Source organism: Pseudopipra pipra, chromosome 1 (genome assembly GCF_036250125.1).
Source record: "Pseudopipra pipra isolate bDixPip1 chromosome 1, bDixPip1.hap1, whole genome shotgun sequence".
Classification (NCBI taxonomy): domain Eukaryota; kingdom Metazoa; phylum Chordata; class Aves; order Passeriformes; family Pipridae; genus Pseudopipra; species Pseudopipra pipra.
Window position 1 is genome coordinate 8,200,567 of NC_087549.1, and position 27,972 is coordinate 8,228,538.

General features: G+C 39.1%; 1 protein-coding gene across 8 annotated transcripts in view; it reads right to left on the reverse strand.

The window, feature by feature from the left end:
- The window catches only part of PHF20L1 (PHD finger protein 20 like 1), a 53,871-nt gene extending 29,572 nt beyond the window's left edge, over positions 1-24,299 (reverse strand). For 3 of the 8 annotated variants that reach the window (XM_064644436.1, XM_064644408.1, XM_064644397.1), the window contains exons 1-10: positions 24,198-24,299; positions 23,136-23,241; positions 15,933-16,104; positions 15,696-15,780; positions 14,842-14,930; positions 12,638-12,700; positions 8,843-9,050; positions 8,058-8,189; positions 5,258-5,340; positions 1,252-1,504 (exon numbers count right to left, since the gene is read on the reverse strand). In XM_064644436.1, coding sequence (XP_064500506.1) covers positions 1,252-1,504; positions 5,258-5,340; positions 8,058-8,189; positions 8,843-9,050; positions 12,638-12,700; positions 14,842-14,930; positions 15,696-15,780; positions 15,933-16,104; positions 23,136-23,218 — 1,168 coding nt within the window. In that variant the 5' untranslated portion in view covers positions 23,219-23,241; positions 24,198-24,299. Of the gene's footprint in view, positions 1-1,251; positions 1,505-3,121; positions 5,341-8,057; positions 8,190-8,842; positions 9,051-12,637; positions 12,701-14,841; positions 14,931-15,695; positions 15,781-15,932; positions 16,105-23,135; positions 23,242-23,640; positions 23,660-24,197 lie in introns of those variants that run through there. The other 5 variants (XM_064644445.1, XM_064644416.1, XM_064644426.1 and 2 more) reach the window with 4 other exon arrangements.
- Positions 24,300-27,972: the final 3,673 nt, after the last annotated feature.

Sequence of the window (27,972 nt, forward strand, 5' to 3'; positions counted from 1 at the left end):
TAAAAAAAAAGACATAGCAAAACTAAATTTCCATTAGAGGTAGCAAAAACTTGGAAGTCAAACATTAAAAGACAAGATCTGAGCTATTAAGTAACCAATTTTTAAATTAGCTAATTTTAAAATACACTACAGAGAAGTCTAACTTAATCCAAGACATAAACATGCTCCAGGAAAACTACTTACCATTGTTCTAGGGGTGGGGATGGAAGGCGTATTACAATATAGATGACTGCTAATATTTATTGGGGACAAAATACAGTTTTTACCACTGTGTCCTGAATAAATGAAGACAGCTGAATTTGCACCCCTCCCTCTCCCACTCATTTAGAGTTATCTGTGAGTAAAGATTAAAAAGAAACTTATCTCATAAGGGAAAATATGAAGGTTATGGGGAACACATGATGCAGGTTGAGTCTTCCATCCTCAATCACTATTCTAAAAGTGAAACAAAAATGTAGCTTCTGACTTACTGAAACCTGCATTTATTTTAACCCTTGGTCTCATCACTCAATGTTCTTCAGGCAAAGAACCTGAAACTAAGCAACACTAAAAACCTAATGTAATCTCAAAAAAAATTATAGAAATATTTTAATAGTCACAAAAAATAGCATATTCACGCAAGCAGCGTAAAACTTTCCCTGTTCTTCTGATAAACAGTATTTTGGTACTTGGCAAATCAGTTACATATGTTAAGAAGCTGAACACCTACGAGATTTTTCTGGGACAAAGAAACACAATTTTTTATATTTCCACCACAGATCTTGAACCCATCTTCTCTTTCACATCATATTTGGAGGAAATATCACATAAGGTGAAGAATGCCACAGCCAACAGGTACAGCACGTCAGCCTGCTGAAGGTGAAATTTCTCAGAGAAGGAAAGGTCCACACCAAGGTGTATGTCTTTTCTTTTTAATGAATCAGGCCCTTTTCAGAAGGGAGGTTTGATTTTTCCTGTATCACTGTTAATACTAACGTGGAGATTTAAGCTGGAGGGAAAGCCAACCATTAAAAGCCACAACTCTATAAATATCAATATATTATTTAAATGTATTATTTCTGGTAGAGTAATTCAAATGCCTTATTAAGCAACTTGACTTTTAAAATACTGAGCTACCCCTAATTCTCCCACTTGGACCCTTTATTTAAAGCAGATTAATTTTTAAAAGCAATAGCCATTTACAACCAAAGAAAATTTCTGTATATCTCTTATAAGTAGTTACGGTATTTTTTTTAAAATGTCTGTGCTCACTAGTTTTATTAATCACAGAAGAAGGAAGCTGAGAGACCAGCGTCAAATCCTCGACTTGTATTAATTCTGGGGAAAGTGGTGATTTAGGGGGCTTTATACACCCAGAAGAATCTCCAGATTCTTGTTTGCATTTCTTGCTGCGAGCCTTTCCTGAAGACAAAGTTGAGGATAACAGTGCAGGTTTCTGAATGTTGGCAGAACTGCTAATATCAGCTTCATTTTTTTTCTGACTTTGTGGTTTAGGTGAAATCTCCTGAATAAATAATAAAAAATTGATACTTTTATTTCAGTTTCTTCGCTGTAGTTCTTGTATTCTATTTTGATCTTTTTAAAAGCAATTTTAGTATTCAAACACATATTAAAGCAAAATTATTTTAAGAACAAGTGAAAACTATTTAAAATGCATCACATTAACTTTTGCTTTTTTAAAAGGAGCACTATCAATTGTTTTCAGTATTCAGAAGGCTCAATTCTTACTATTTGAAATACCTGCAAAAAGCCCAAAAAGAAAATATTTTTCCTCTATTTCCCATTTAAAAATTCACTGAAGTCTTTCACCTCCAATTGACCAGGACTGTCAGGGCAGTCTCCATGTATATAACTTGGAGAACACTTGTTCCAGGCCGGAAGACACACACCGATGTACAATCACACAACACCTGAGGTTGGAAGGGAGCCATAAGGATCACTGAGTCCAACTCCCTGCTCCTTGTAGGACTGGCTACTGCTGAACCATATGACTGAGAGTGTTGTCCAGACACTCCCTGAACTCTGGCACTGCTACGAACAAACAAAACTTCCTCAGGGGATTGAAGTTTTAAAAAAAGTTGCCAAAATTTTCCCTGCATGATCATTTCCCTGATCATAGCCAAAACCAAAAAAAAAATAATTAAGAAGTTCCTCAAGAAATCCATATTTAACATGAAAAAAAATTTTATTTTTGAGAACCTGAAAAAGTTGATAATGCTCCTTTAAGTAATGCCAGAAAACAACAAAAGGTTTCCAAATACTGAGCACACTCTCACACAACCCCTTTCAGTGCTGGGAGTCTGGATTTCACCACATTATATGTTTGTGCAAACATGAAGAAATCACAACTTCTAGCACCACAGGGTTAAATAGATTGCTAACTGTTGGAGAAAAAACGAGCAGATAGAGTTAAAACAGTTTTTGAAGGAAACAAAGTCAACACATAAAGCAGCTTTCCAAATTCATCAATTTTCATCCTTCTTAACACACACTATTATTTTTAGACCGTTAGCATGCATTGACAGACATTGGCATTTTAAATTTTTAACTGGAAGGTCTTCCTGCATTACTAAAACCGTGAATGTGTTACAACTTGCCTAATAAGGGCAAACTACAATTTCTGAACGTAACTCCTTAAGCCTGTCCCCTTTTTTGTCTCAGTTACATCACACAGCAGAGTAGCATCTAATAAAACCATAACTAACAAAGCAGAAAGGTACTTCTAGAACTTGTGCACCAATTTATCCAAACTAAAAACATTTCATCTCTGGTGATTTGAGGGTATTATTGAGTTTTGTTATAAATTGCAATTTTATTTTCCACTGGAACTTTCCATGTTCCAGTGGAGGAAAAACAAAAAAGGTAAAATAAAACCCCACAAGCGCACATTCTATGTCTGTAAAAGGGCACCCTTGAATGCTACATGAATTGCTCGCTGGAATTATCCTGTAAAGGTCCGGTGCAAAACATCCCAGTCAGCAGACATCAGTGCTACCTTGAATAACTCAATTACACGCATACTAAGTGCAGTTTATTCATTTAAATAAAATATTCCATGGACCATGGAGGATACCTATGCTGGTTATGAGAGGTATTACCAGAAATTAATTAGAGTCGTAACTTGTAAATAAACAATTTTATTGTTCATCTTCACAGATGTGAAAGACATACTACAGCATCCATTACTTTCAAATTACAAAGTTATTTAAACAAGATTAAAAAAATTAAATTAAGATTTTGATAAGGTGCTTAACCTCTTAACAGGACAAATTAACATTAAAAACCTTAATGAATTAATGTTATCCATCTAATCAGGTCTTGGTCAAAAGGAAATATAACATGACATACCCTAATACAATTAAATAAACTACTGTATCTGCAACTAATTGTCTGAGGTTTTGGGTTTAAGACAACTGTAAACTAAAAATATATAAACAAAAACTTCCATCAACAAAGTCAGTTTTCGGCTATTGGCCTGAATACTTCTACTACCATGTTCTGTATTACATTATTAAAAAAACCCTACAAGATATTTTACCCATTCAATTTTATAGCAGTAGCAGACAAAACCTCTAAGGAATGTCAGCTTCACTACTGGAACACTTTTGGGGAGGTTTATAACTCGGCCATTTTAATTTCAGTTTGGGCAGAAACTTAGTGAAAAAAGCTTTAAGCTCAAAAATTTTCCTCCCCACAGTCAATCATTTAAATGTTTGTGAGGTTTCAGGTTTTAGTTAGTTAGCAAAGGAACAGGACAATTTGGGATTTTAGATGCCTCTTTAATTGAGCTTAACTAGTACTTTCAAAAAATGAGGTTTTTCAGACCATTAGCATGTAAACCATGACAGAGACATCTTTTTTTTTATATCTGATCAATAAACAGGAACAGTCGAGTTACTAAGTCTAAGAAGTAACAAAAAGGTTATAGTAAATATGCACCGCAGTTTATACTGTTGCATACACAGTCTATGTAAACCACAAAGTCCCATTCACCGCAATGGGATTCTGCATGGCAAGATTTACATTGTAATGATGCTTCCAAAAAAACAACATGCTGTAAGCCATTTCACAGTTTTTTGCACATTGAAAATATCACACACAGTAGCAAGAAAAATCATAGCATCTTTAATATGCAAAAATTTGAGAAATGGAATGTCGTGTCAATACACTGTAAACCTTTATGCAAAATATCGGTCAATGCATCGGCACCACGGCGGCTCCGCCGGCCCTTACAGTGACAGCATCAAAAACAGAGAATCAGGTTCCACTGACAAAACTTGCATCCAATGCAGCGTCAATGGGAAAACCAGAGCAATGCAATCATGTATCAGCTCTAAAGAACCAGTACAACCAAAATATCAAATCAAGTCTGGGGTAGGGACTGTTCGCAGAGGGTGCTGGGGGCTAAAGAACAGAAGTGCTTGTTAAAGAATTGCAGGCAGCAAGGCTGTTAGGTTCAAATGCTGCTGTTAAAGAAGAATGAAAACGCATACAAAAAAGCTGTATTAAAACTACATTAAGGCTCTGATTTAAATCATTGGAAAACAAAGATGTCCTGAATCAAGACTACTGTTCATCCTCAGCTTGCTTTACCGTGTTCAGGCATTCAGCCCTTTTTATATGCAAGTAACTGCACAACTGGGAGTCAAGCAATGCCTGAAAACAGTGAAATAAGCTAAAGACAAAATGGCAGCCTCCAGGTCCTGCCAATATGCAGGTTTAAAAAATCAGACCCTTAACATTAATTAAAAGTTTCTTTTTTGTATTTATTAAAATACACACCCTTGCAAAATGTATGGCTCATTGAGCAGTTCATAAAACACAAACAAGCCTACAACACCAAATTCTTACAATATAAAAGAAACTTCTTTTAAAAGAAGTTCTATGTGATGTCAAAAACCCTGTTTCAAACACAAATTAAATTTGTGTAAGGGCCTTTTCCTAAGCTAGTCATGGTTCCAGCTATAAAACTGGACCTTGGGACGCTGGTCTCCTCACATTTCTTGTGTGGAGACTTCATTTTATTTTGTTTTCTGCTATGTTTTTAACACAAAAGCTCATTATTGAAATTCAAGTCAACACTATTTAGAGACAATTAAATTCCATACTTCTGGCTCTGCCAGAAATGTAAACATAAGATAAATTTTCAGTTCCCTGTTATATCTGAAGGGGAAAATTTTAATGTTGTAGGTACTACATCTCCATGGCACACTCCAGTGGGAACTTTGCAAAAAAATCAAACTCTACCATTTCATACCTGCTCCAGGACTGGAGCTGTTTCTTTGTTGCCTTCCTTTTTTTCAGCACCATCCGCAACAACAGCTTTGGATGCCAATAAACCTTAGGAGAAAAGTTGCAGATATTTATAGTTAGAAGCACCTTGCAACAAGAATTTGTAGAAAACAAAGCAAATATGAACTGCATATATCTACAACGAGAATCTTTCTGAAATGGCTCCATGCAAAGTTGAACACTTTAAATTAGAAGAAACAAAAAAGTGTCAAAAAAGGACATTCCAATGATGGCATCCTTACACAGGAGGTACATCTCTGGCATTTCCACTGACAGGATGAAAATCAAATTATCAATTGTAAAATAAAGCCTCACCATCTTTCCAAAGCCCTAGCACTTGGGCTTTAAAACAATACGTATGATGCATAAGTAAATTTTGCAATCAGAATAAGTTACAAAACTGCTCTCTCTCTCTCCCCTTTCCAGTCTTTAAGAAATCTGCATCAGAATTTGTATTACTCCTTCTTAACTCTAACACATGCAAACCTTTCTGAGACAGAAAGGGATTTAATTTCCAAACAAATGATTCTCAGCACTGGAGCTCCCAAATTACCTCAATAATGAGACCATATTGGGAGCAAATATATATATTAGAATATGTCACTTCATTAACGCACTTATGCACAATATCACTACTACAAAAAACCTGTAAAAGACAAGGCAATATAAAAATAAGAAAGTTTTTTTCAGCAAAGCATATGGCAATAGCTCAGTTGTACCTCACACAATTGCCTAAGTATGAAGAGAAAGAAAAAGTTCTAAGTCACAAGACAAAGCAGAACTGATACAACCTGAAAATCTGAATAAAAACTCCTATTATAATATCTGAGGATGTCATTATTGGGGGTGAAGCATTGAAGTCCCCAAAAATAACCTGACAAATACAGAGGGAATTCCTGCTGCATTCCACGAAAAATTAGATATGCCAAAGGTGCACAATGCCCAAAGAATTATAAATTAGTGAAGCCTGGGCTCTCAGGACCTACTCAGGACATAAAAATAAAACAAAAATATTTCAGCTCTCCACAATAAACACCTGGTGCTTTGTTTCATTTATTTGTTGTGTTAGATTAAGTTGTGCTTCAGTTTAGGTTAACTGAAAAGCAGAAATTTACTTACTCCTATCACATAAAAACAAAATTATCAGGTAAAATTTTAATTCTGCATTAGGCTACATAAAAGATTTAGGTTTTATGGCCTAGAATAAGTATTTGGGACTCAAACTATCCTGTTTAAATCAAGTTCCAAATTGCAGTGTTATTTACCTTGACAATCATGTGTTTATACCAAAAAGCATAAAAGAATTCTCAAAATTGAGCGAAGTAGCTCTAAATACAAAAGAACAAGCTACCGTCCATGAGGAAGCTTTTGTGGTTCTATAAATCACGGGTTCCCCAGAGAAGAGTGGCTGCCCTGTCCCTGGAAGATTTCAAGACCAGGCTGGATGAGGCTTTGAGAAAGCTAGCCTAGTGGAAGGTGTCCCTGCCCATGGCAGCAGGGTTGGAATTAGATGACTTTTAAGGTCCCTTCTAACCCAAACCATTCTGTCATTCTCAGATTCTCTTACTTCTAGGTAGATGCTCAGTGCTCAGAAATTCAAGCCATTAAAGGAATCTAGATTCTGACAGACCTGTCAGTATACAACCCTTATTCTCTCCTTCTTCTCTATCCCATGAAGTATTTTTCTAACCAACCACCATGCCTCCACAACTGCTGCCACAGGACTACATGTTCACCATCCTCTGTAAGTACCAGCACACCACAGAAGCATTCTTTATAAAAACCCATTTTCTGTCTCCGGGATTTTCATTCCTAGAAGGCTCCTTCTTTGGTTCCAAGTTTAGTTAACAGATATCTAATTTACCAACTTCATTTCTACTCTCCTTTGCCCATATTATGTACATCTTCAGTTGAGTCCCAATTTAATTGCTGCCATGAGCAGCAGTAGTATAAGATGTACAGACTAGTGATACATATTTACAGAGACCTGTTCATTTCTTTACAATAGCATTTAGTGGCAGAAGAGACCAAAACCAGTTGAAAAACCTGTAGTTTTAGAAATCATATTTACCTGTGCTTGTGGATAGATTTTTATTTCCTAAGGAGCTTTATGAGAATAATAGCTGGCAGACAGGCTCAAGCAGACTGAGCTGAATAATCAGAAACCATGATTTTGTAGCCTTTGACTTTACTATAATTTTAAAAAGTGTGTGTCTGTCTCCACAAAGGCATACTCTGCTAGCAGAGAATATGTTACCTTTCACTGAAAGTGAATTAATCCTTTAAATACAAGAGGAAATACAGCTCATGCATTTGTAAATGACGTACTGTGAACTCTTCTCAGCAACAATTTTACTTCGTGACAAAACATTCACTAACTGTTTCTCCACAGCTAACCATAGCTCTAATTTACAGTGGTAGTATGTAACTCCTGACCCTGTTAAGAAGTTGTATAAAGCCCAAATTCATCCAATAATGGAGAAAACTTTGCAGCTGGAGTTAAAACATACTCAAGAAATTCACCAATTCAGGATGACTACTGTCCTAAAAATCTAAAAAGACCAAGTACAGTCTGAGACCATTCTTTGAATGTACAAACAAGGTACATTTTACCATTTATAGATTCCTTTAAAATTCCCAACAAGTAAAAGAGTGCAGCAACCATCTCCCTCATGAGTGTGAAATTACTCCGATACCTTCTATATAAACATGTATATTTCACTCCACAAAAAGGAACAAAGTCAACAATAAAAAAAATATTTTACCAGTGATCTTGTTAAGACGAGCTCTCTTGGCCTGAAATGAGTTGCCTAGATTACTTTTCCTCTTGTGTGATAACGTGCTCTCTGCCTGCACAAAGGCCATCTTTGGAACATCCACTACAGGAAACCCTACATCTAAACACAAGAGAAACCGCATTAACTCACATTTCATAAATACATAACAACACACAAAATACTTATATATTTCAGAACTGCTATTAGAACACTGCAGTAAAGAAAATTTAAACGTCTATTAAAAATTAAGATGACACATTCTGAAGATCTAGTATTACACACTGAAGCATTACATGCATATTACCTCAAAACTTGTAATTTTTACTCAGAATTATGAGAATTCAGCATTAAAGACGATAAAAATGAGCAAATTCATATGGAACCAGAAACAGTTTCAAACATCCATGAACATATCTTGCATATTGGAATATTTTTTTTCTTAGAACAATATCAAGGATTATCTCACAGGTAACAGAAGATGCAGGAATATGAACTGAAGTGTACAATGAAGTAATTGAAAAAAAACAATGTGCTGCTCTTGATAAAGTTAGTCAGAAGTTTTGCACAGAGAGTGCTGACTGAACCAGATTTATCTGATAAAAATGGTTTCTGAACCGATTACCATTATATATCATCACAAAGTTATCATAATAGCAAATGAGACACCTTCCTCTAGAAATATTAGTTATTACTTAATTGCAAAATTAACAACAGGAATTCTAATTCAACAGTACAGGAAAACCAATTTTGTCTTTTATAGAATGTGTTTTTACCAAATGTTTCACTAGATGTAGGCTCCTCTTCCTTTTTCTGGACATCCTGCATGATTGTAGAGGTTGAGGTTTCTTCCTTTTTTGAAGGGACTTTTAGCCATTTTCTGTCCTCTTTATCCTTATTGCTGTTTGCGCTGGTTCTGGGTTTACTTCCTGCTTTGTTCTTGGCTGCTGCTGCTGCAGCAGCTTTGACCAAAGCTATCCAATCCTCCAAAAAGGAAAAAATGGTAAGTAAGTATTAAAGAGTGCTTGAGACTCAAACAGAAAATACTCTTAAACCCCAGTGAAACTTCATTTAGAAATGTTCAAGAGCAGTTCAATTCATTTTTATGGTTACTACTCAAAGACTGGTAAAATGAGTTTCCCAAACGGCCTTAATAAACTTGAAGAACTATCAGAATGCCACAAGAATAAAAACAAAACCAAAACTTAAAAAAACCCACTGTGTATAGAATTATGACTGTACACATTCCCTGTTACCTACTTTTTGTGTCATTGCTTTACAAACCCAGGAGCTCCCAAACCCAGAACACTGGCATTTTTCTTACCCTTCTGGCTCTGAAATACACAATTCCATAGCTGTTGAACTATTATGCAAAGCTACAACCACCTCAAAGCCTGGTCCAGCTGCATAATTGGGCAGAGTTCTTCCTGAATTAAATTGATAAAGCAGGGATAATTCCTATCTAATTATACCTGTGTTTCTAGAGTGCACTCTTTTATTCTTTTTGTATTACATATTATAGGTTTCATCCAGTAATTTCAATAAAGTGCTCTATAATATAATTTCACAATCCATACCTATAGCAATAAAAATGACATTTTTGAAAATGGCTTATTTTGACCATACAGAGACAACAACTTAGATCTCAAATTTTTAGCATTTAGACCAAGTCAAGCCACCCTATATCAACAGAGAGAACTAAACACTTCCAAGGCTGAGACAAGCTGTTTCCACTAGTTTGGAGCAATCAGACTCCTGCCTTATGTCTCCTGACTGCAAAAACTGTAACTTGATCCTTCTGACTGAAGTATTTTTTTTAATTCTCTATAACATCGAGGTACAGATTTTTTCCATGCAGAAGTTATATGCGATATAAAAGGTAATAGCAGTCAATGATCCACCAGGCAGAATTAAGCATCTGAGTGTTCTGAATGATAATTCATTTACTAAATGGCGGTCTGGCTACACAAGTACTACCACACACAAAACAAGTATGAAAAAGACTATTTTTTGTCTAGTTGTAAGAGTGGTTTACAAATAGTAATTTCCACACCCCCCCCCAGTTGTAGACAGACTTTGTTTTATTCTGGAGTATTTCTTTGTTGTTATGTCACCATGAGATACCTTAAGTAGCTTGATTTTACAAATCTTGTTTCAATGCAACTTTTCCCACTCATTACATATTATAAGCCTTGCAAGTTTCTGTTCTACTGAGAGTTTCTTTACCTTCGCTGATGTATGAGAAAAGCATAACACAAATACAGAGCACTACTTCTTGTATCATGCTTTTCCTTTTCCACAGCTCAATACTTTTAAATAACTGCTTTACGTGGGTTATGCTTCTACTTTGCATCAAGCTATGTACTTAGAAACACCAACAGTTTTGATTCCTCTAAGATAAAGTGTTCCATGTCCACACTGTCAGTGCAGTTGCACACACTCAGACTAGCCAGCAGCAAAGTTTGGAAGCACTTTGGCAATGTTCACACAACAGGCAACTACCGAGGCCATTTGGTGATGTGCCAGCACCAACGAGCGTGTCTAAGTGCCAGCTGCAGTCAATCAGAAGCGCATATATCTCTTTTTTGGCCAGCCAAAACAAGCACACACATTAGCTCCAGTCCATCCAGAGCCTTGCCCATCCAGCAGGACAAAAAAACCGGATTGAGCTATTTATGGTGGCGAGGAATTAGGAGACCTGAGAGTAGAAGTCTTACACTGTACCCTGGCCAACGGATGAAGAGGATCAGTAACATGGCTGGAGCTTGGATCTTTTGATAAAAATGGGAAGGAAAGCCTGTGTCAAAATAGCTTCTAAAGGGCATTCTAATTTTCAGTCAAGCTAAGCACCCTGAATCAAAAGCTTTCAAGAAGATACCAAGCTTCAAGGACCAAGCTGAACCAAGTATCCTGTTCTACCGGCAGCTATTTTGGTGCAACACAAAGGGGGTTTTCTTTGTACTTAATTTCATTGTTTGGATACTGTTCTTAAAACACAGCTTACAAAGGGCAGCAGGACACATAACAATGAAGCAAATAAAGGTTAAGCATTCAGAAGCCAGAGCAAAGACACAGTAATTACGGTGACAGTTATACTTTTTTTGTAGATTAACATGTAAATTTAAACTCAGTGAAGAGAACTTTGAGCAGTGGTGAGGGATAAGATAATGTCAAGTGGTCACTTCCAAGAAACAATTTTGTGATTCTGACTTGGTCAGAAACTCTGTGGGTCCATTTTTATTCTGGCTCTGGAGAAAATATATAGGCACTAAAGTGACACAGGTAATTCCTGCTTTTTAACCTTGAACTCCTGCTCAGTGACTGCTCAGCAGCACAGCTCCTGATGTGCAACAACTATTTAGCATATAAGATGCCGAGGCAATCATATTTCTTTTGAAGAGCACAGGAACTCCTTCAAAAAGATCCATTTGTGTGTTTTTCAGAATTTTTAGAAAAAATTAACAAAAATATTTGCAAGTAACAGTGGGAGCCTAAAGCACAATAAAGTATGAACTTTGTCTCAGGGTAATAGTAAGGTATCTACCCTGAAGCCATAATAACAGGACACTAAATACCACAGATATCACAGAAACTAGTTACAACTCTTCAATAGCAGGACATTTTCCCAGATCATTCAGTATACACAAAGCAAGGGCCCAAATATGAACACATTACAAATTAATAAAGTAAAATCAAAAAACTCCTAAGAGAAGTTTTCCCTATTTTTCCCTCATGTCCTGGTATCGCCTCTCTATTGGCTGTAGTTGTGTAAGTCTGCACCAGTTACTCTACACCATTCAGCCTGATTTCCCACTTCCCACAGTATCTCACTCCAGTGAGTTTCTCATTTACATATACAACTTAAAAAAAAATAAAAATGTGCATTTCATACTTTTTTATTCTTACTAAAATTCATCCTTCAAGTAAGCTAAGAAAATTGACAGTAGAAAAGTAATGAGACACTGTAGTTAGAAAACAAAACATTATCACTGCTGAGAAAAACTGTCATTATGCTAATCAGATTCACTAAATCAAAACACAGGAAATTGCACGATCAAGAACTACATCAGTAGAAATTACCGAACAGCCTTACACATCAATTGGCTGAAACACTTGTATTTTAAAATATTCCTCTGTGTGACCTTAATCCTGCAACAGTTGGAAGGCAAAACCAGAATAATTTCTAAATCCAACCCTTGCATCAATAGCAGAATTCACACACACATCGATCTCCCTTCATCTGCCTAAAACCATCACCTTTTTGCTTCTCTACAGTACTAAAGATACAGCTGTTTTTCCTCTCCTGGCACACCACAACTCCCACACATTCATACATACACATACATAAAACATCAATCTATCGACTGGCTGATTCCACATCAAGCCTGGATTCCTTACCCTCACCTTTCAATTCTAAACAGTCTGCCCCACCTACATCTTGGCTCACATTGTCTCCTGTCATATCTTCTTTTTTCCTCTGGCCCATTGGCAAATCCATGCTTTTTCCTCAGCTTCCTCTTCCTGTGTGTCAAGTCCCCTCCCTCTCCTTCAAATCCCTCCTCAAAACTCACTTCTTTTGGTTCGATTTCCGTCACTAATCTCAGCTCCGGCGCTATCTGCTCCCTCTCGCGCGCCTGATTACATCGAAGATAAAACAAAAAACATGAAACAGAAAAAGTAAGTTATCCAAATACTTCATATGTGCTCTCACAAGGGCAGTCTCAATATCCCCCTTTTTTCCTCTCTGTACTCTGTAAGCCACATATCTGTGTGATTTCTATTAATTTGCTCTTATCTGCACAGCAACTGAACCTCGAGTCTCATTGCACTGAGACACACAAATATTTTCCACTCTTTAAAAATTTTCCCTTTCCACCCTCACAGCTGAGTCTTATTATAACACACTTATGCTGCAACTCAAAAACAGTTTTTGTGTTATAGTGTTTACAATCTCTTCCTTCAAGTCACACCAAGCTGAAATCAAAGTATTAACTAATCTGTATCTCTCTCCATGTAATTCAAATTCTGCATGCTTTAGCACACACCTTCCAAAAAGATCTTATAGTTGTTAGATTTGCTGATGCACTAGAACTGGAAGGATCTTAAGCTTACACTGATCTCTTGAAAAGTATTATTTTTTGCTTTGGAAACAGACAAAAAACAAGTTATAGGTTTAAATTATGCATGAAGCATTGGATCTGATAACTCCACTAGTTTTCAAATCAATTTATTGTCTTGGCATTTTTTTTAAGCTTTACATAAATTTTATTAAGTGTTTTCTTATAAAAATCAATAATGCAAAAGAGTAAAAACATCCATTTGCATTTTAGACTTAGACAAAGCTCAGTTTCAGAAAATTGATTTGCAAACCAAATCGTAGATCATGTTTTCATTCTGAAATAACACAAAAATATTCAGAAAAACAAGCATTTTACCATAGTGTGATTTAGGAGAAATGTTGTAGGAAAAATTCTATCTTTGTCTTTGAAAGCTAAAGATCTTCATGCTTATTTCTACTTCTGCAAGATTAAATGCTACAACTACTATCAACTGGCATTATAGAAAGCACAATTGGTGGTGTTCTTGCTTCAAGACAACTTAAAAATTCTAAATCCATCTTAGAAAGTGTAAATTTGTCCCCTTCATTCTTTCTCAAGATTTCATTGAAGCAGCCTACATTCAGCCCCTGAGATGCATGAGTGGCACCATAACTCTCAACTACTGAGAAAAATTAGAAATAATAGATGAGCTGGACTGCCACCAAGCATGTCTGGACAACATAATGGTTGTGGAGAAATGGATTTACTCTTTCTTTTTAAAGCTGAAAATGCCTGTGGCCTAAGAGTAGTAACTCAAGATTAGATACAACATTGCTTCCTAGAAAATCACAGGACAGAGTCGGGGACTTCTTTACACTGTCACAAAAGGGTTATTTTATTTCAGTCACAATCACATTACCCAAGTTTTGCCTTTTAAAAAATGAAATTAAACACTGTAGTTTCCTAACTTACTGTCATACTGAGAATATTCTTTGAAATACTACACATAGGTTCAACAGAGTTACTGTAAGACTGCAGCAAGAAACCAGGGTTAACATGACTATGGATTTCAGTTTAATCTCTTTCAGGAACCAATTTAAAGTAAAGATACGCCTAGAGACTAAATCATGTTCTCTACTTCACAGTCTCCCTCAACTTCCATTCAGCATCTTGTCTTTAACTAACAGCAGCTGGACATTATAAAAGATAAGAAACACTTATCTGTCCAAATGCTCAAAAGTTCTGACACCAGGGAGAAAACCTCCAGTCATGTAAATAAGAACACATGGGCAAAAGGTATCACAGTAGCAAACTAAAGAAATGGAGTAGAGGGTGGGGAATAAATAAAACTAAACAAAAAAATGAGCAGCACAGACTGCTGACAAACTAAAGCTTTTTCCTGAAGGACATCCGAGGGAAAACTCACTGGATGCCCCCGGTTTTGTCAACTCTGCAAGACAAGACTCTGGGAACAGATTAGTTGGCAATGGAGTGTCCAGCAGCCAGGCATTTCAGAGAGAGGCAAGGCCACTGGAGCAGCACACTCTGAGGCAGCATCCATAAACTGGTGAAGCAAGGCAGTGCAGGACCTAGAATAAAGACTGTAACCTAAAAACCAGTTGTGCTACATGACACTTTTACTATCTCAAGATATTAAAAAAAAAAAAACAACTAAACCAACAAAAAAACAAATAACTACATAAAACCTAACACAGCAATACCTAAAGTATTCTTACCTGCCCTTTTGCATCCTCTGGCATAGATTTGATATGCATCCTTTTAAGACATCGAATGACACCATCATAGAACTGTACTGTGAACGTTCCTAGAAAATGATTGATGCGATCACTATGAGTACTTAAGAAGCAAACACATCTTGTCACCATGAAAGCTTTAGCAAAATGTTTTGTATGTTGTATGAATGGAGTAACCAGGTGTTGTTACAGACAGTTGGGATTCAGAATTTTAAGGAAAAAAAAATTACAGCCTCAAAAAAATCCTGCTTTAATATTGTTGCTCTTTGTCCAGTTGAACAATTTCAAGCATGTTTAAGCTATTGAGTCACTTTTGGTCATAATTCATTGAAAGAATTATGTCATATTTAAGGTGTCACACTAGAGAAACAATTCAACTTACAATCAAATCCTCATTTGCTTTACACTACAGTAAAAACTTCTACTTATGTTCATTAGAACTATCACCACTGTGAAGTATTTAATCTAAGGTGTTCCTTTATTTCCCCATTTCTATTGTTTTTCTTCAATAAGCAGACTAAAAGAATCACAAAAATTTAAATATATCATTAACACAAATCAACAATAGGATGAAATATTCCTAAGACTGTGCACTGGATCTTCTGATCACTGATTAAAAACACTAAGCATTTTGTCTTCTAGGAGAAATTCCAATTTTCTGATTTCGTACACATAAAATACAAACCTAATACTAAATCTGATAAACAGAAACAAATTCGCTTAATATTGAGGCAGTGAGGAAAACTTTATAGGCATATCTCTTTTTTAAGCAGACTAAATCTACAGCATAACATATGCAAACAGACCTTACCTATGGACCTTACATGCATACATACCTTCTTTATTAATGGCTTCGATCTTTGCAGGGTAATATCGACAGTCTGTCCAACGAGCTAGGACTTCCTCTCCAGGTTTAAAATCCTATTTTATATAAATTTATTCATTAATATTTAAATAATTTAGATTTTCTTTCCCCTAAAATGAATTAAACATTATGTGCTAGAGAGATTTAATGTAGGAAAACAAGTAGGACACTTAGCAAAAGTCCAAGACAAAATAAATGTGCCACTTACAACAAATTCTTCATCATCTTTTAGGCCCTCTTTCCTTAATGCTGGTCGCTCCAAAGGTCGCAATCTATTGCTGTCCCAGTAAATCCACTCATCGTAGCGATGACTCCAGCGTTCAAAATGGACCAACATCTTCCCCTCTTCATAATCTATCTTCTCAATACGAGATGGATACCTTGAATGATAAACATAGACCGGTAAAGCTCAAAGGTTTGTTTCTTGTTTTAGATACAACAGTGCTTACACAACCATTCAGAAAGTTGTAATAAACACCTTGTACTGAGAACTCTCCAAGTCTGAAAAAAATTAAGTTACTAAATGCATACGATTTAGTTCAAGAGCTGATATACATCAGTGAAAATGGGAATGAGGCAGAATTCAGCTCCTTCTGCCCTTCACAGAAGTACTGAAACACATTCAACAGTGCAAAGAATCTCCAAAAAAAAAAAAAGTTAATTAGATCATTAATTTTTTTTACCAGAGTTTATACTAGAGATGATCTGAAGTTAACAAAGCATGTATTGAAAAGAAAGACCACAGCCAAGGACAGCTGCCTTTAACTTTCGCAACGTGTTTTTCTAACCAAGTGCTACTGTGGAGCAATAGTAAGAGAGCAGAGCTTGAGTGACCAATTCCCAGCCCTACTGCAAATTCCATCAGCTAGAAAAGCAACTACACAGGAACCCTGTCAACACCATCAATTTTGAATACTTTCTCTCCAAAATACTGACTGCACTGTTAAAGCGGTCTCTAACACTATGTTCTGATTAAAATATAAGTTTTCAAGAAGCACAAGCTTTCCTTATTTCCTAGCGACTAGAACTAAGCATTAAAACAAAAAGGTGTCAATCTCAATTTGTTCCTTCCTTTCTCCAGTCCTACTTCTTAACTGCAGGGATGTACACAGCTTCCCAACAGTTAAATATTTCAGGAGCCGCTGATTACAAAAAAATGATTTTCTAGTTACTCCTTCAGCCACATATCACCCTCACATCAGAATTCACAGACAGTCCAAGTTGTTGTTGCATTTCTCTCATCCATACATTTCAGAAACGCAAAATATTTTCATAGCCGTTCTTCTAAGTTCCCAACTTCTCCTCACTGCACTTCAAAAAAAACCGCCACAAAGTCTTAGTCTAAAACTGTAGACTCTCATTTGCCACTCTACTAACAAAATCCTTTTCAAGACACTTCATGGGTCTTCTTTCAGAGAAACAACAAGGTCAAACCCCCTTTCCCCTCTCAAGCAGACTGACAACAACACTCTAACAACAATGGTGAAGATGATGATCTGCTGCATCAAAGCAGAAAGTAAAACTCATAGGTCAAACCTGAATTCCAGCAGCAGCATTCTGGTTTAACTTTGAACAACCATATGCTGCTACATTTAGGAATTTTATTATAAAATTTCTTACTACTTTTTCTCATCTTCCCAAGTCTTCCAGTTTCAGACTTTTTACAACTAGACAGCAAGTCTCAGAATAAGCAGGAAGAGGAATAAAGCAGAGCAAAAAGTAAAGTTACTGTTCCTAGAGCAAGCCTGTGAGTAACAATGCTACCAAAAGGATGATGCAGAAAGTATTTATCAGAGGGAAGGAAAAACACCAGAAAAGCAAGAGGATGGGAAGTCAACTTTGTAGCCAACAAAAAGGAGAGCTTGTGCTACAGCAGTGAAATGGAAGCCAGGAATGATACTTTCTCAGCACAGTTAGAAATATTAGGTTTATCAGATGCCAGACACCTAGTGTTCCAAAACTATGGTTATTATATAAAAATCAGCTGAAAGATAAAATTCTGCTTTTCCTACACATCTCCAATGCAAACACTTTGTTCCCGTTATGGTGCTTCCCTACAGCAGTTCCCTTGTTATGGTCGGGAGCTTTCCCTGGTCAGCAGCAGCCAAGTCACCATTCCAAGCACTGCGTGAGAAGACAACAGAAGGGACAAACCAGGAAATTACAGTACAAAGTCCTGGAAAAAGAAAACCAAGTAAGAGGGGGAACTAAAATACAGAGCAGAGTTTGGAGACAAATATTTTAAAATTAAGGTAGTGTTAAACAAAAATTCAGCAAGCCAAGAATCAAGAAATTAATATATACAGAAAATAAAAAGAGCAAAAAAGAGCAAAGCTAGCATGAGTTAATGAAAGAAGATATGAAAAATATTAAGCCTCATTAGAGATCACTCCAGAGACGAAATGCAGCAAGGTACTTATCAGTTAATTTCCCTTTGACAAAAACCATTTCTGCAATCCAAATTTTTTATAATTTATGTTTCTCCAATGTATCTTAAGAGAGTGGTTGCAAGATGAATAGACAAAACCTGCATTCAACTTCAATCCCCAGAGATGGAACCACCCAAGCCATGTGTGATTGGTTATTAGGCAACCCAAACACAACTTTGTATGGATTTAGCAACAAGTTATTACCCTCAATATCTACTAAAATTAGACACACAATGTACCAAAATATGTACAAACAGTAATATTTCACAATACTGATCTGACAGTGGAAAAGAGCAGAACATACATATTGCAGAATTTACTACTGCAAATTTTACACAGAAACATCTTTCTGGTGTTTTTGTACTTTTACTGAAAATAATCAATTTCATAAATTAAAAAGATTAATATGAAGATGCTTACATCTCGTACACATTGCAAATTATGAAGTTACATCTGAAGAAGTGCTACAAAGTAGGATGCAAACAGTACCAAATCGTAAGGATGTCCAAGGCCAAAACAACCTTCCAGTCAGGTTAATTCCCCCAGCAAGTACTGCACGCTAAGTGATCAGAATGAAACTAATATACAAACAGCTTTGCCAACATTTAATCAGTGTAAACCAAGAAAACCAAACAGACCAGCCCACTGAAATTCAATAATCAAAGTGTTCTTTTTGCGGGAAGAAACAATAACCTGAAAATTTGGGGTGTGTTTTTTTAACAGGATGCTAGAAAGAGTATCTACTAATCACAAATGAAGTTTCATCCAAATTTCAGGGGTGTTTGTTCTTGTTTTTTAAAGAGAGAACAGGAGAACTGTTGTTAGTTGATGGTATCTACCCAATTTACATATTGCATGCTCTCCATTGGCAGGTTCCAATCCCGGTGATTCCAACCCATTAGAGTTATGCAATTCTTTGGAAAGCTTCAGAATTTAATATGGTTTACAAAACTTACACTATGAAGCACTGGTCAGACAATGATAGTGTTCTAACATTCATACAAGAAAAATTCGTTGAAAACTTCCCATTTTCATTTCTTGACAGTATAAAAAAAAAAAACTAAACCCAAACTATTTTATCCAATGCACTCAACACACAGTAACAGCTACTTTTTTCATTTTTACATCGTCTTCCCTTTAACCCGTCAAAAGTGATCAAAAAGTGGTGAATTGCCCCGTGAAATGGGACAACAGGTATTTCAAACTGTAAAAAAGGATGCAAGAACATTAGTAAATTTGCCCAAGTTTGTACCTACCAAGTCTACACAGTTCTTGCCTTCACAATTCTGATATAAAAACTGTTTCCTTCTACCTCGTAGAGGATATAAAACCAAATACCCTCCATCCTGACTTCTCACAAATAGTGTTCTGGTATCTGCAAAATCTGCAAACACATATTTCTAGGTCTTCTAGTTTTTACATATATATATTGTATTCAATCAATATGAAGCAGAGTCTTCACCCTTTCAAATACCTGTCACGTAAACCAGTGAACTGAAATCTAAAGCAAGGATTGTCCCAAGCAAGATTTCCCAAAGACTTACAGGGAGAAGGCTTCTTTCGTACTGGGGAAAAAAAAATCCATCCAGATAACCAAATATACCAACTAACCTATTTTAGTGACCTGCTTCCATTTCAGAACAACAAGGGCCATGTATCTGTACTTCTCTCATTACCTCAGAGTTTAGATCAAGCAAATTAATAAAGAACTATGGTCTCAGAAATACAACAGGGTTGTTTTCTTCAAAGCAGTATCTGCAGCTTAGGGGACAACCAGTCCCATAAAGACACACAAAGACAGAAAAAAACCACGAGATGCATCTTTAAATACATCAGCTTTGCAGGGCCAGTGTCCTATTTGTGGGAGCTGACAGGTTAAGAACTGTCTTACACACAGACATGCATTTGCAGGTATGTGCAGCCTTACAGCTGTTTCATTTGTTTCCTCAGTTAGAGGCAGGGGGGTGTGCACATTTATCAGCTTCTGTATGAGATCACAGGATAATTCAAGTTGAAAGAGACCTCAGAAAGCCTCTAGACCAACCTCCTTCTCAAAGCAGGGTCAGCTATGGGATCAGGTCAGGTTTTCCTGTGCTTTATCCATCCCAGTCTTGGAAAACCTCCAATGTTGGAAACTCCAGAAACTCTTCAGGCAACCTGATGACTGTCCCATGGGAAGAGATTCTCCTTGAACCCAGCCTAAATCTCTCATTTCAACTTATGCCTGTTGTCTCTTACCCTCTAACTACCTGTACAGATTGGCCAAGTAAATCTTCTTGATTACAGCCTTGTAGGTATTGGAAGGCTGACATGGGACTCCTGAAGCCTTCTCCAAACTAAACAAGTCCAGTTTCTTCACTCTCTCTTCACAGGTCGTACAATCCAGGCCTCTGATCATCTTGTACACTTAATAATTTTTCTATTTCATAATTTTCAATCACATCCCATTTACTATATGCTGACAGATGATCACATCGATTTTGATTAGAGCTGCATTTCATAGTTTGCTTTAGTGAATTTAAATGTAACAAGTGGTCCAAATTCATTATGTAAGACAATGCCCTGCAACAGCACAACTGCTGCACTTGATAAAGCTGCAATTGCAGTTACCTCCACAATAAAGCAAAAATAAACACACCCACTGACAGCCTGTCTTTGCTGACCAGTTTGACCAGGCTTTCTTCTACTCTGTCACGGTACATGACAAATGATACCAGTGACCCAAACACTCTCCACAAAAACTTCATTTAAAACTACGGAGCTTTTAAGCAATAAATAGTCAAAGTACACAATGGCCTCTCCAAAGTTTACAGATCATAAATAGAACACCAGATTCCATGAGATGAATTTCAGCAACTATTACAGAGCTGAAAATTTCAGATCTGCAAAAGTGCCTCAGAAAGCAAAAACATACTTTACTATATTTTTTCTCACATCCTCTAGAAGCCTTTCTTGATTAACATTTTAACTGGTCATGAACAGTGGATCTTTAAATGACAGTAAGTTTTCAGAAAAATGGAGGGAAAAAAATAAAACCCTTTCAAAGGCTATTTTTCAGCAAGTGCTCTCAATTTGTCACTTGCAGAAAAACTGAGCTAAGCAATATCACTGCTCTTCAATTTAGCTTTTGTTAAAAAATATAAAGAGATTTCATGTAAGTTCAGCAACTTTATTTTCTTTGAAGTCTGTATTTATGCATGCAAATCAAGGGAATGCATTCAGATTATATATAGAAAGAATTTAAAAAACATCCACCACCCCCTTATGCAACAGAAAGCTAAGAAAAAAATCACATGGAGTATTATTGCAACCCGTGTCACCCTAATAATAACACGACAAGAGACTTTCTGTCACAAGCTGTTTGGTTCTGTATGTTAATATTAGTTCATTTGAAACAGAGTTCTGCTTTCAGTCTTGCTGCAACTGCAAAATTTCCATTATTAAATTTCTCCTCCTGTATATGGCACCACCAAAGTTTACATGCATATAAAACTTGACCTGTTCTACCCAGTGGTATAGACGATGAATAAATTCCTAGAAAGTTCAGGATAAATTCTGTTCTTCCTGAAAACACCCAGGAACTCAGCTGCAGAGCTTGTGACATGGCCCATGCCTGACAACCCAAACCTAGACAAGAACTCCAGAGCTGACATGCAACCCTCCCCTGTGGAAACAGTGGGCATATCTCAAACAAACTATACACTGGATATTCAGTGACAATTTTTTGACACAATTAAGCTGAAGTTATTTTTACATATTAATTTTTGTTACCTAGTTATATTAACCAATTATCTCTTGTCAGAGATGTTATAAAAAGTTGTATTAAAATTATTTTTTTAGCGCTATTTGGATGTTTTTGTTATCCTGGCATTCAGTTATAGAATCAGTATGTTGAAAACCCACTCTACAGCAACAGGTAAGAAAAAGAACTGTTCTGTAAATCAATTCTTTTAGAGACCATTGATTAAAACAAACAATTTTGCTATAATTAAAATCAAAGTTCTACAGATAAAAGGTTTGACCCAACTTTTTATACAGAGCATGTAACTACTGGAGCAAACACGTCAATAATACACAGACTTCTCTCTCGCTTCACTTGGAGTTAAAGGACCAGATATTTACAGGAGCATGCTGAGCTCACCAGGAATGCAGCAGAAAAGCAGGTACACACCTCTACATTTCCTAGCCCTAATGAATCAGAAAGCAGCTGAGAAAAAAATTCTGGGTAGCATCAATTTCTTCCATCATCTGCTTTAACAAAACCAGGGATTTTTCAAATGGAACTAGCATGGCCAGCACACATCATCAAATTAGCAATTTATTAAATTGCTTTAATAAAATTTTGACTAACAATTTATTTCATAAGAACAGCTCCTTTCACAACACACATGCTGTGCAGCATGGTCCTTTTGCCCACAATTTTGATTTTATAGCCTTTGAACCCACAACATGCCTGGGTGGTTGCAGAGTCAGTTTTAAGCGCTTCATTCTTCCAGCTGTTTGATCCAAACACAACTGCACCTGCCTATCCCATGCACTCCAATTAAGGATGTTTTCTTTTTTTTAAAATCAGTTTTGTGAACCTATGAAGTGTGATAACTAAATACAGAACAAATCCCCTTCTATGCCTTCAAATGAAAACAAAAGAAGCCTTTGGTCACAGAGGTTTGCCAGGCTGACTTACCAACCACCTCAGCCATGACACTGCATTCCACACTACTCCAGAAATGCTCTTTGCTTACTACAGATACACAAGCAACCAAAAGCAAACAAACAAAAACTGACAGAAAAGTTTAGTTTGATTTCTGAAGAGAGAATACTTCCCTAAAAGTGTACAGTTTTAATGGACTTTGGTAGAAACTCATAAAGTTCACATGTGAAACAGGTAATTAATAGGTGCACTAAATATATAATCAGATATCAAAACACACAACGTACACAAAATAATTATGCTCTCAGCAAATGCAAAATGTCTTCCATACCATTTCTGTAAATAGTCCAGTGCTTCCAAACGAGCACCAATCTCAAATGTGATTCCAGGACGATTTGGAGGCTTTTTACTCATCTTGGTATTTTCTTTTTCACCACCTTTGAAGGAAGAAAAAAGGTGCATTATAACACATAATGCTGCCTAAAACGTGTCACTGACAGCAAATACATACCAGAGGGTGGAAAAAGATGTGAAATTTTGATCCTGACTTTTCATTTAACTGCTCAGCTTTCAGAAATATAGTCAAGGTCCAAAGAAAGCACTGAAGAAACATTCATATGTATTTTTATTCAGATTTCTTTCTCTTCGAAAAAAAACCAAAAACTATCATCAACCTTAAGTCAAAAATAATAGGAAAAAAAATCTGATGGCCATCTCTGGAACTGTACTACACTGTAATTCCTTGACATCCTTTTAGAGCAAAATTTTAATTTACTTACAATCAACACGCATGCTCTCCTCGTGTGCAGAAAGCATAAAAACTAAGTAAAACTTACCTTACCAAGAATAGATATACATGGCCTAAAGGACAAGCAAAATGAAAATCAGCACCAAAAAAAAAAAAAAAAAAAAAAAAGAGTCGCACTCATAGCACTGAGCAAGTTTCAGTCACAACTAGCTTTTAATTTTATTTTGGATGCCAGTAACTGTTAAAAAAAACCACAATAAAAATCACTTCTCCGAGCAAGCACCGCCGCTATTACGGTGACTTTCCGCTGTGCCCCCTGTGCCCCCCCGAGCCCGGTGCCGGGCAGGGGCGCGGGGATGCGGGGCCGGAGCCGCGGCGGGAGCGGCACCGGGACCCCCGTTCTGCGGCGGGGCTGCACCGCCAGCGCCGGGAGCACGGACACAGCGACGGCCCCGCGCTCCGGCCCCGCGGGGGCTCCGCGCTCGGCGCTCCCGGGGGAGGCCCTGCCGGACCCCCCGGCCGCGGGCGGGGCCCGGCGCGGGCAGAGCCGCGGGCGCCGCCCCGCCAAGGCCCGGGCGCGGTGCGGGGGGCGCCGGAGCCGCACGGCCCGCGCTACCCCGAGCCCCCCCCGCGCTCCGCCCTTACCGCCCGCTCCGCTCGCCCGGCGGCTCCCGCGGGGTGTCCGGCCCGGCCCGGCCGCCCCTCAGCGCCCCATCCTGCCCGCGCCCCGCGCGCGTCACCGCCGCGCGACGCGCCCCGCCCCCGGCACGTGACACCGCGGGGGCGGGCGGAGACAGAGACAAAGAGCGGCGGCGGCGCTGAGGGAGCCCGGGATGGGCAGGGACACCGGGAGGGGGGCACCGCCAGGGATGAGGACACCGTAATAGGGACACCAGGCTGCCCTAGGGACACCGGGGGTTGGGGACACCGGGCTGGGCATACTGCCTTAGGGACACTGTGCCAGGGGCACTGGGCTGCTATGGGGATACACTGGGATGGGGACACTGTGCCAGGATGAGGCTGCCCTGGGGATACACTGTGGGGGACACTGGGATGGGGAATACTGCTCTGAGGACAGTGCTCTGGGGACACTGCGCCAGGGACACCGGGCTGCCCTGGGGACGCACTGGAGTGGAGACAAATGTTGGGGACACTGCACTGGGGATACTGCCTTGGGCACACTGGGCTGGGCACACACTGGGATAGGGACCCTATGCCGGGGATGAGGACACTGTGACAGGAACACCGGCTGCCCGGGGGACACTGGGGCGGGAACACTGCTCTGGGGAAAGTGTGCCGGGATGGGGACACTGTGACAGGGACACACTGGGCTGCCCTGGGGATACCCTGCACTGGGAACACCAGGCTGGGGATACTGCCTTGGGGACACTGGGCCAGGGACTCAGGGCTGCCATGGGGGGACACTGCTGGGGACACTGCACTAGGCACACTGGGCTGGGAACACCACCCTGGGGACACTGGGTTGGAGACACCCTGCGATGAGGACACTATCAGTGTCGCGGCTTTCCCCAATGCCATCACCGACTGTCAGCCTCTGTCGTAGCAATAGGGGAGAGCAGAGGGCAAGAAAAATGGTGAAGGGACTGGAACATCCCTCCTACAAGGAAAGGCTGAGGGAGCCAGGGCTGTTCAGTCTTGAGAAGAGATGACTGAGAGGGCACCTCATCAATGTCTATGACTATCTGAAGGGAGGGTGGCAAGATGATGGAATCAGGCTCTTCCTGGTGGTGCTGAGCAATAGGACAAGAAGCAACAGGCAGAAACTCATGCACAGAAAGTTCAACCTGAATATGAGTAAGAACTTCTTTACTGTGCAGTGACTGAGCACTGGAACAGGTTGCCTAGAGAGTTTGTGGAGTCTCCCTCATTGGCGATATTCAAGAACTGCCTGTACACAGTCCTGTGCCATGTGCTCTAGGATGGTGCTGCTTAAGCTGGCAGGTTGGTTAAGATGACCCACTGTGGTCCCTTCCAACATAAGCCATTCTATGATTCTGTGAGAAGGACACTTTTATTCATTTCAGTTTCCCCGCATCCCTCTGTGAGCAGGGGTGAGTGAGCAGCTGCGTGGGCACTTGGCTGCTGGTGGAACCACCCCACTGCTGTCCCTGTGGCACCCAGAGTTGTGGTGACTGGTCTGTCTGTTTTTCACAGCTGTTAAGCTGCTACTTGCTGTTGCTGGTCCCAATGTTGAATTATTTGTTCCCTCTCTTGCTGCACATTAAGCTCCAAAGCTTCTGCATGGCTGCTGTCAACTCTTGCTGTTTGCTGTGCTGCTTATCACTGTGTTCTACTCTGCCTGGGAGACCTGTGATAAAGGCAATGACCGAGAGCCAAGTCTGGTGTTCGGCCCTTGCATTGCTGCCATCCCAGTGTTCAGGGAACCGTCTCATGGAGACATTCTTTCTCTTCTTCTCCAGGAGAGATGTTTCCAAGCTTGTAATAGCAAGATCAGCATTATCATATCCCCATGGATGTGATCAGTAAGATAAATGTTGAGTTTCCACCGGCTAATAAAAAAGTTTTCCTAGGCATAGTGCATCTCTGGAAACTGCGTATTCTGGGTCACAGTCACTCTGTGAGTCCTCTCCATTGAGTGACTTCAAAGAACTGCAAAGAGAAAGATGAAAAAATAAGAAAAGGTTAGAAAATGCTAAGATTACTTCTAGAAGAAGAGAAAAGATACCACCAAAAACTACCTCTCCATGGAGCTGGTGTTGGGGGGGGGGGAGTGTCTTAACAGCTTTAGTTCTCTGGAATGCAGCTAGGATGAGTTGTTTTGCTGCTCATGCCAAGAGCCGTGTCCCAGGTTGTGCAGGGGTCCCAGTTCAGATGCACCTTTCAGCCCTCAAAAATATGGTCAGGGTGGAGAAATAAAATATAACTCACGTATGTCACACAGTGGTTCTCAGTCCTCTCCAGGCTGGCAGAATTGCAGTCTCCCATGACAGGTAGGCAGCATACAGTGGCAGAAGAAAGGTGAGGGGGGATGGGGAGAGATTCTCAGCTAGGGTAACTGGTTCTCTCTCTCCCTTTGCTGTCCCCTTGATTTTTCCCAAATTTTTCCTCCGCTTTTATAGTGTTCAAAGGAGGTTGTGTGTGGTTTCTTGGCATGTAGCCCTATTCAGATGTTTGAGGACATATGATAACCATAAACAATAGCAGGATCTTTTGGCAGGAAAACTCCAGCAGGAAGCTCTGGTGAGAACTTCTGGTGGAAAGCTGACAGAGAATTTTTGGTAGGAAGTTTTTTGACAGACAGAAACAATGGCGAAACATTATTTTTGGCATTCCTATGTTATATGTGTACTACAGCTTGAATGCTGGAAGAGATCACTGTTGAGCCAGGAGGCAGAGATTTCAGAGCATCATCTGAGGAGGTGGCTCAAGCCCAAAAGTATAATAAATAGCAGAAGGTGAAAGGCAATATGCTCTATTTGCCAGTGGATCCCGTTGTGTTGTGCGAAACCATCTGATGTGCTCCACACAGCAGCTTCCTACAAGTCATGGACCAAATTAATTGACTAGACTTGTGTGGACATTTGGGAGATGTCCCACAGACTAAGGGAATGACGTCTGTGCGTATGTCAAAGGACCAGAAGGGCGGTTGTGGTTGATGGTGATGACTGAGAATGTAGGACGTGAGTATGGTGGTAATGGTGTGGAGCAATGGGTGGAGACTGTACTGGGTCTGACTGGGATGGAGTTAACTTCCTTCGTTGCTGCCCATGTGCTGCCATGTTTGGGATTTGTAGCTAAAACAGTGTTGATAATACAGTAGTGTTATCAACTATTGCTGAATAACACTTGCACAGAATCAAGGCTTGCATTTTTTTTTTTTTCACTTGTCTTCCCCAGCAAGTAGATGGGGGGTGGACAAGAGACAGGGAGGGGGCAGAGCCAGGACAGTTGACCCAAATTGGCCAAAGGCATATTCCATGCCATTCCATTGACCTCAGCGAGAAAAGCTGTGGCAGAGGAAGAAGTATGTTGGGGCTTTAGTCTTCCAAGGTGACTGTTGCTGGGAGGCCATCTGGGTATAGGTCTGCTGGTGGGAAGTGGTGAGTGATTGCCTATGCATTGCTTAGGGGTTTTTTGGGTTGGGTTGTTTGGCTTAGATTTTTTATTTTTTTGCTTTCCTTCATTCATTGCTGTCCTTACCTGGATCTACAAACATTCCTGGGGGTGCTGGTTGACAGCAGCTGAACATGAGCCAGTGTGTGCCCAGGTGGCTAAGAAGGCCAATGGCATCCTGGCCTGTATCAGCAATAGTTTGGCCAGCAGGACCAGGGCAGTGATCTGTACTTGGCACTGGAGAAGCCACACCTTGAATCCTGTGTTCAGTTCTGGGTCCCTCACTACAAAAAGGACATTGAGGTGCTGGAGCATGTCCAGAGAA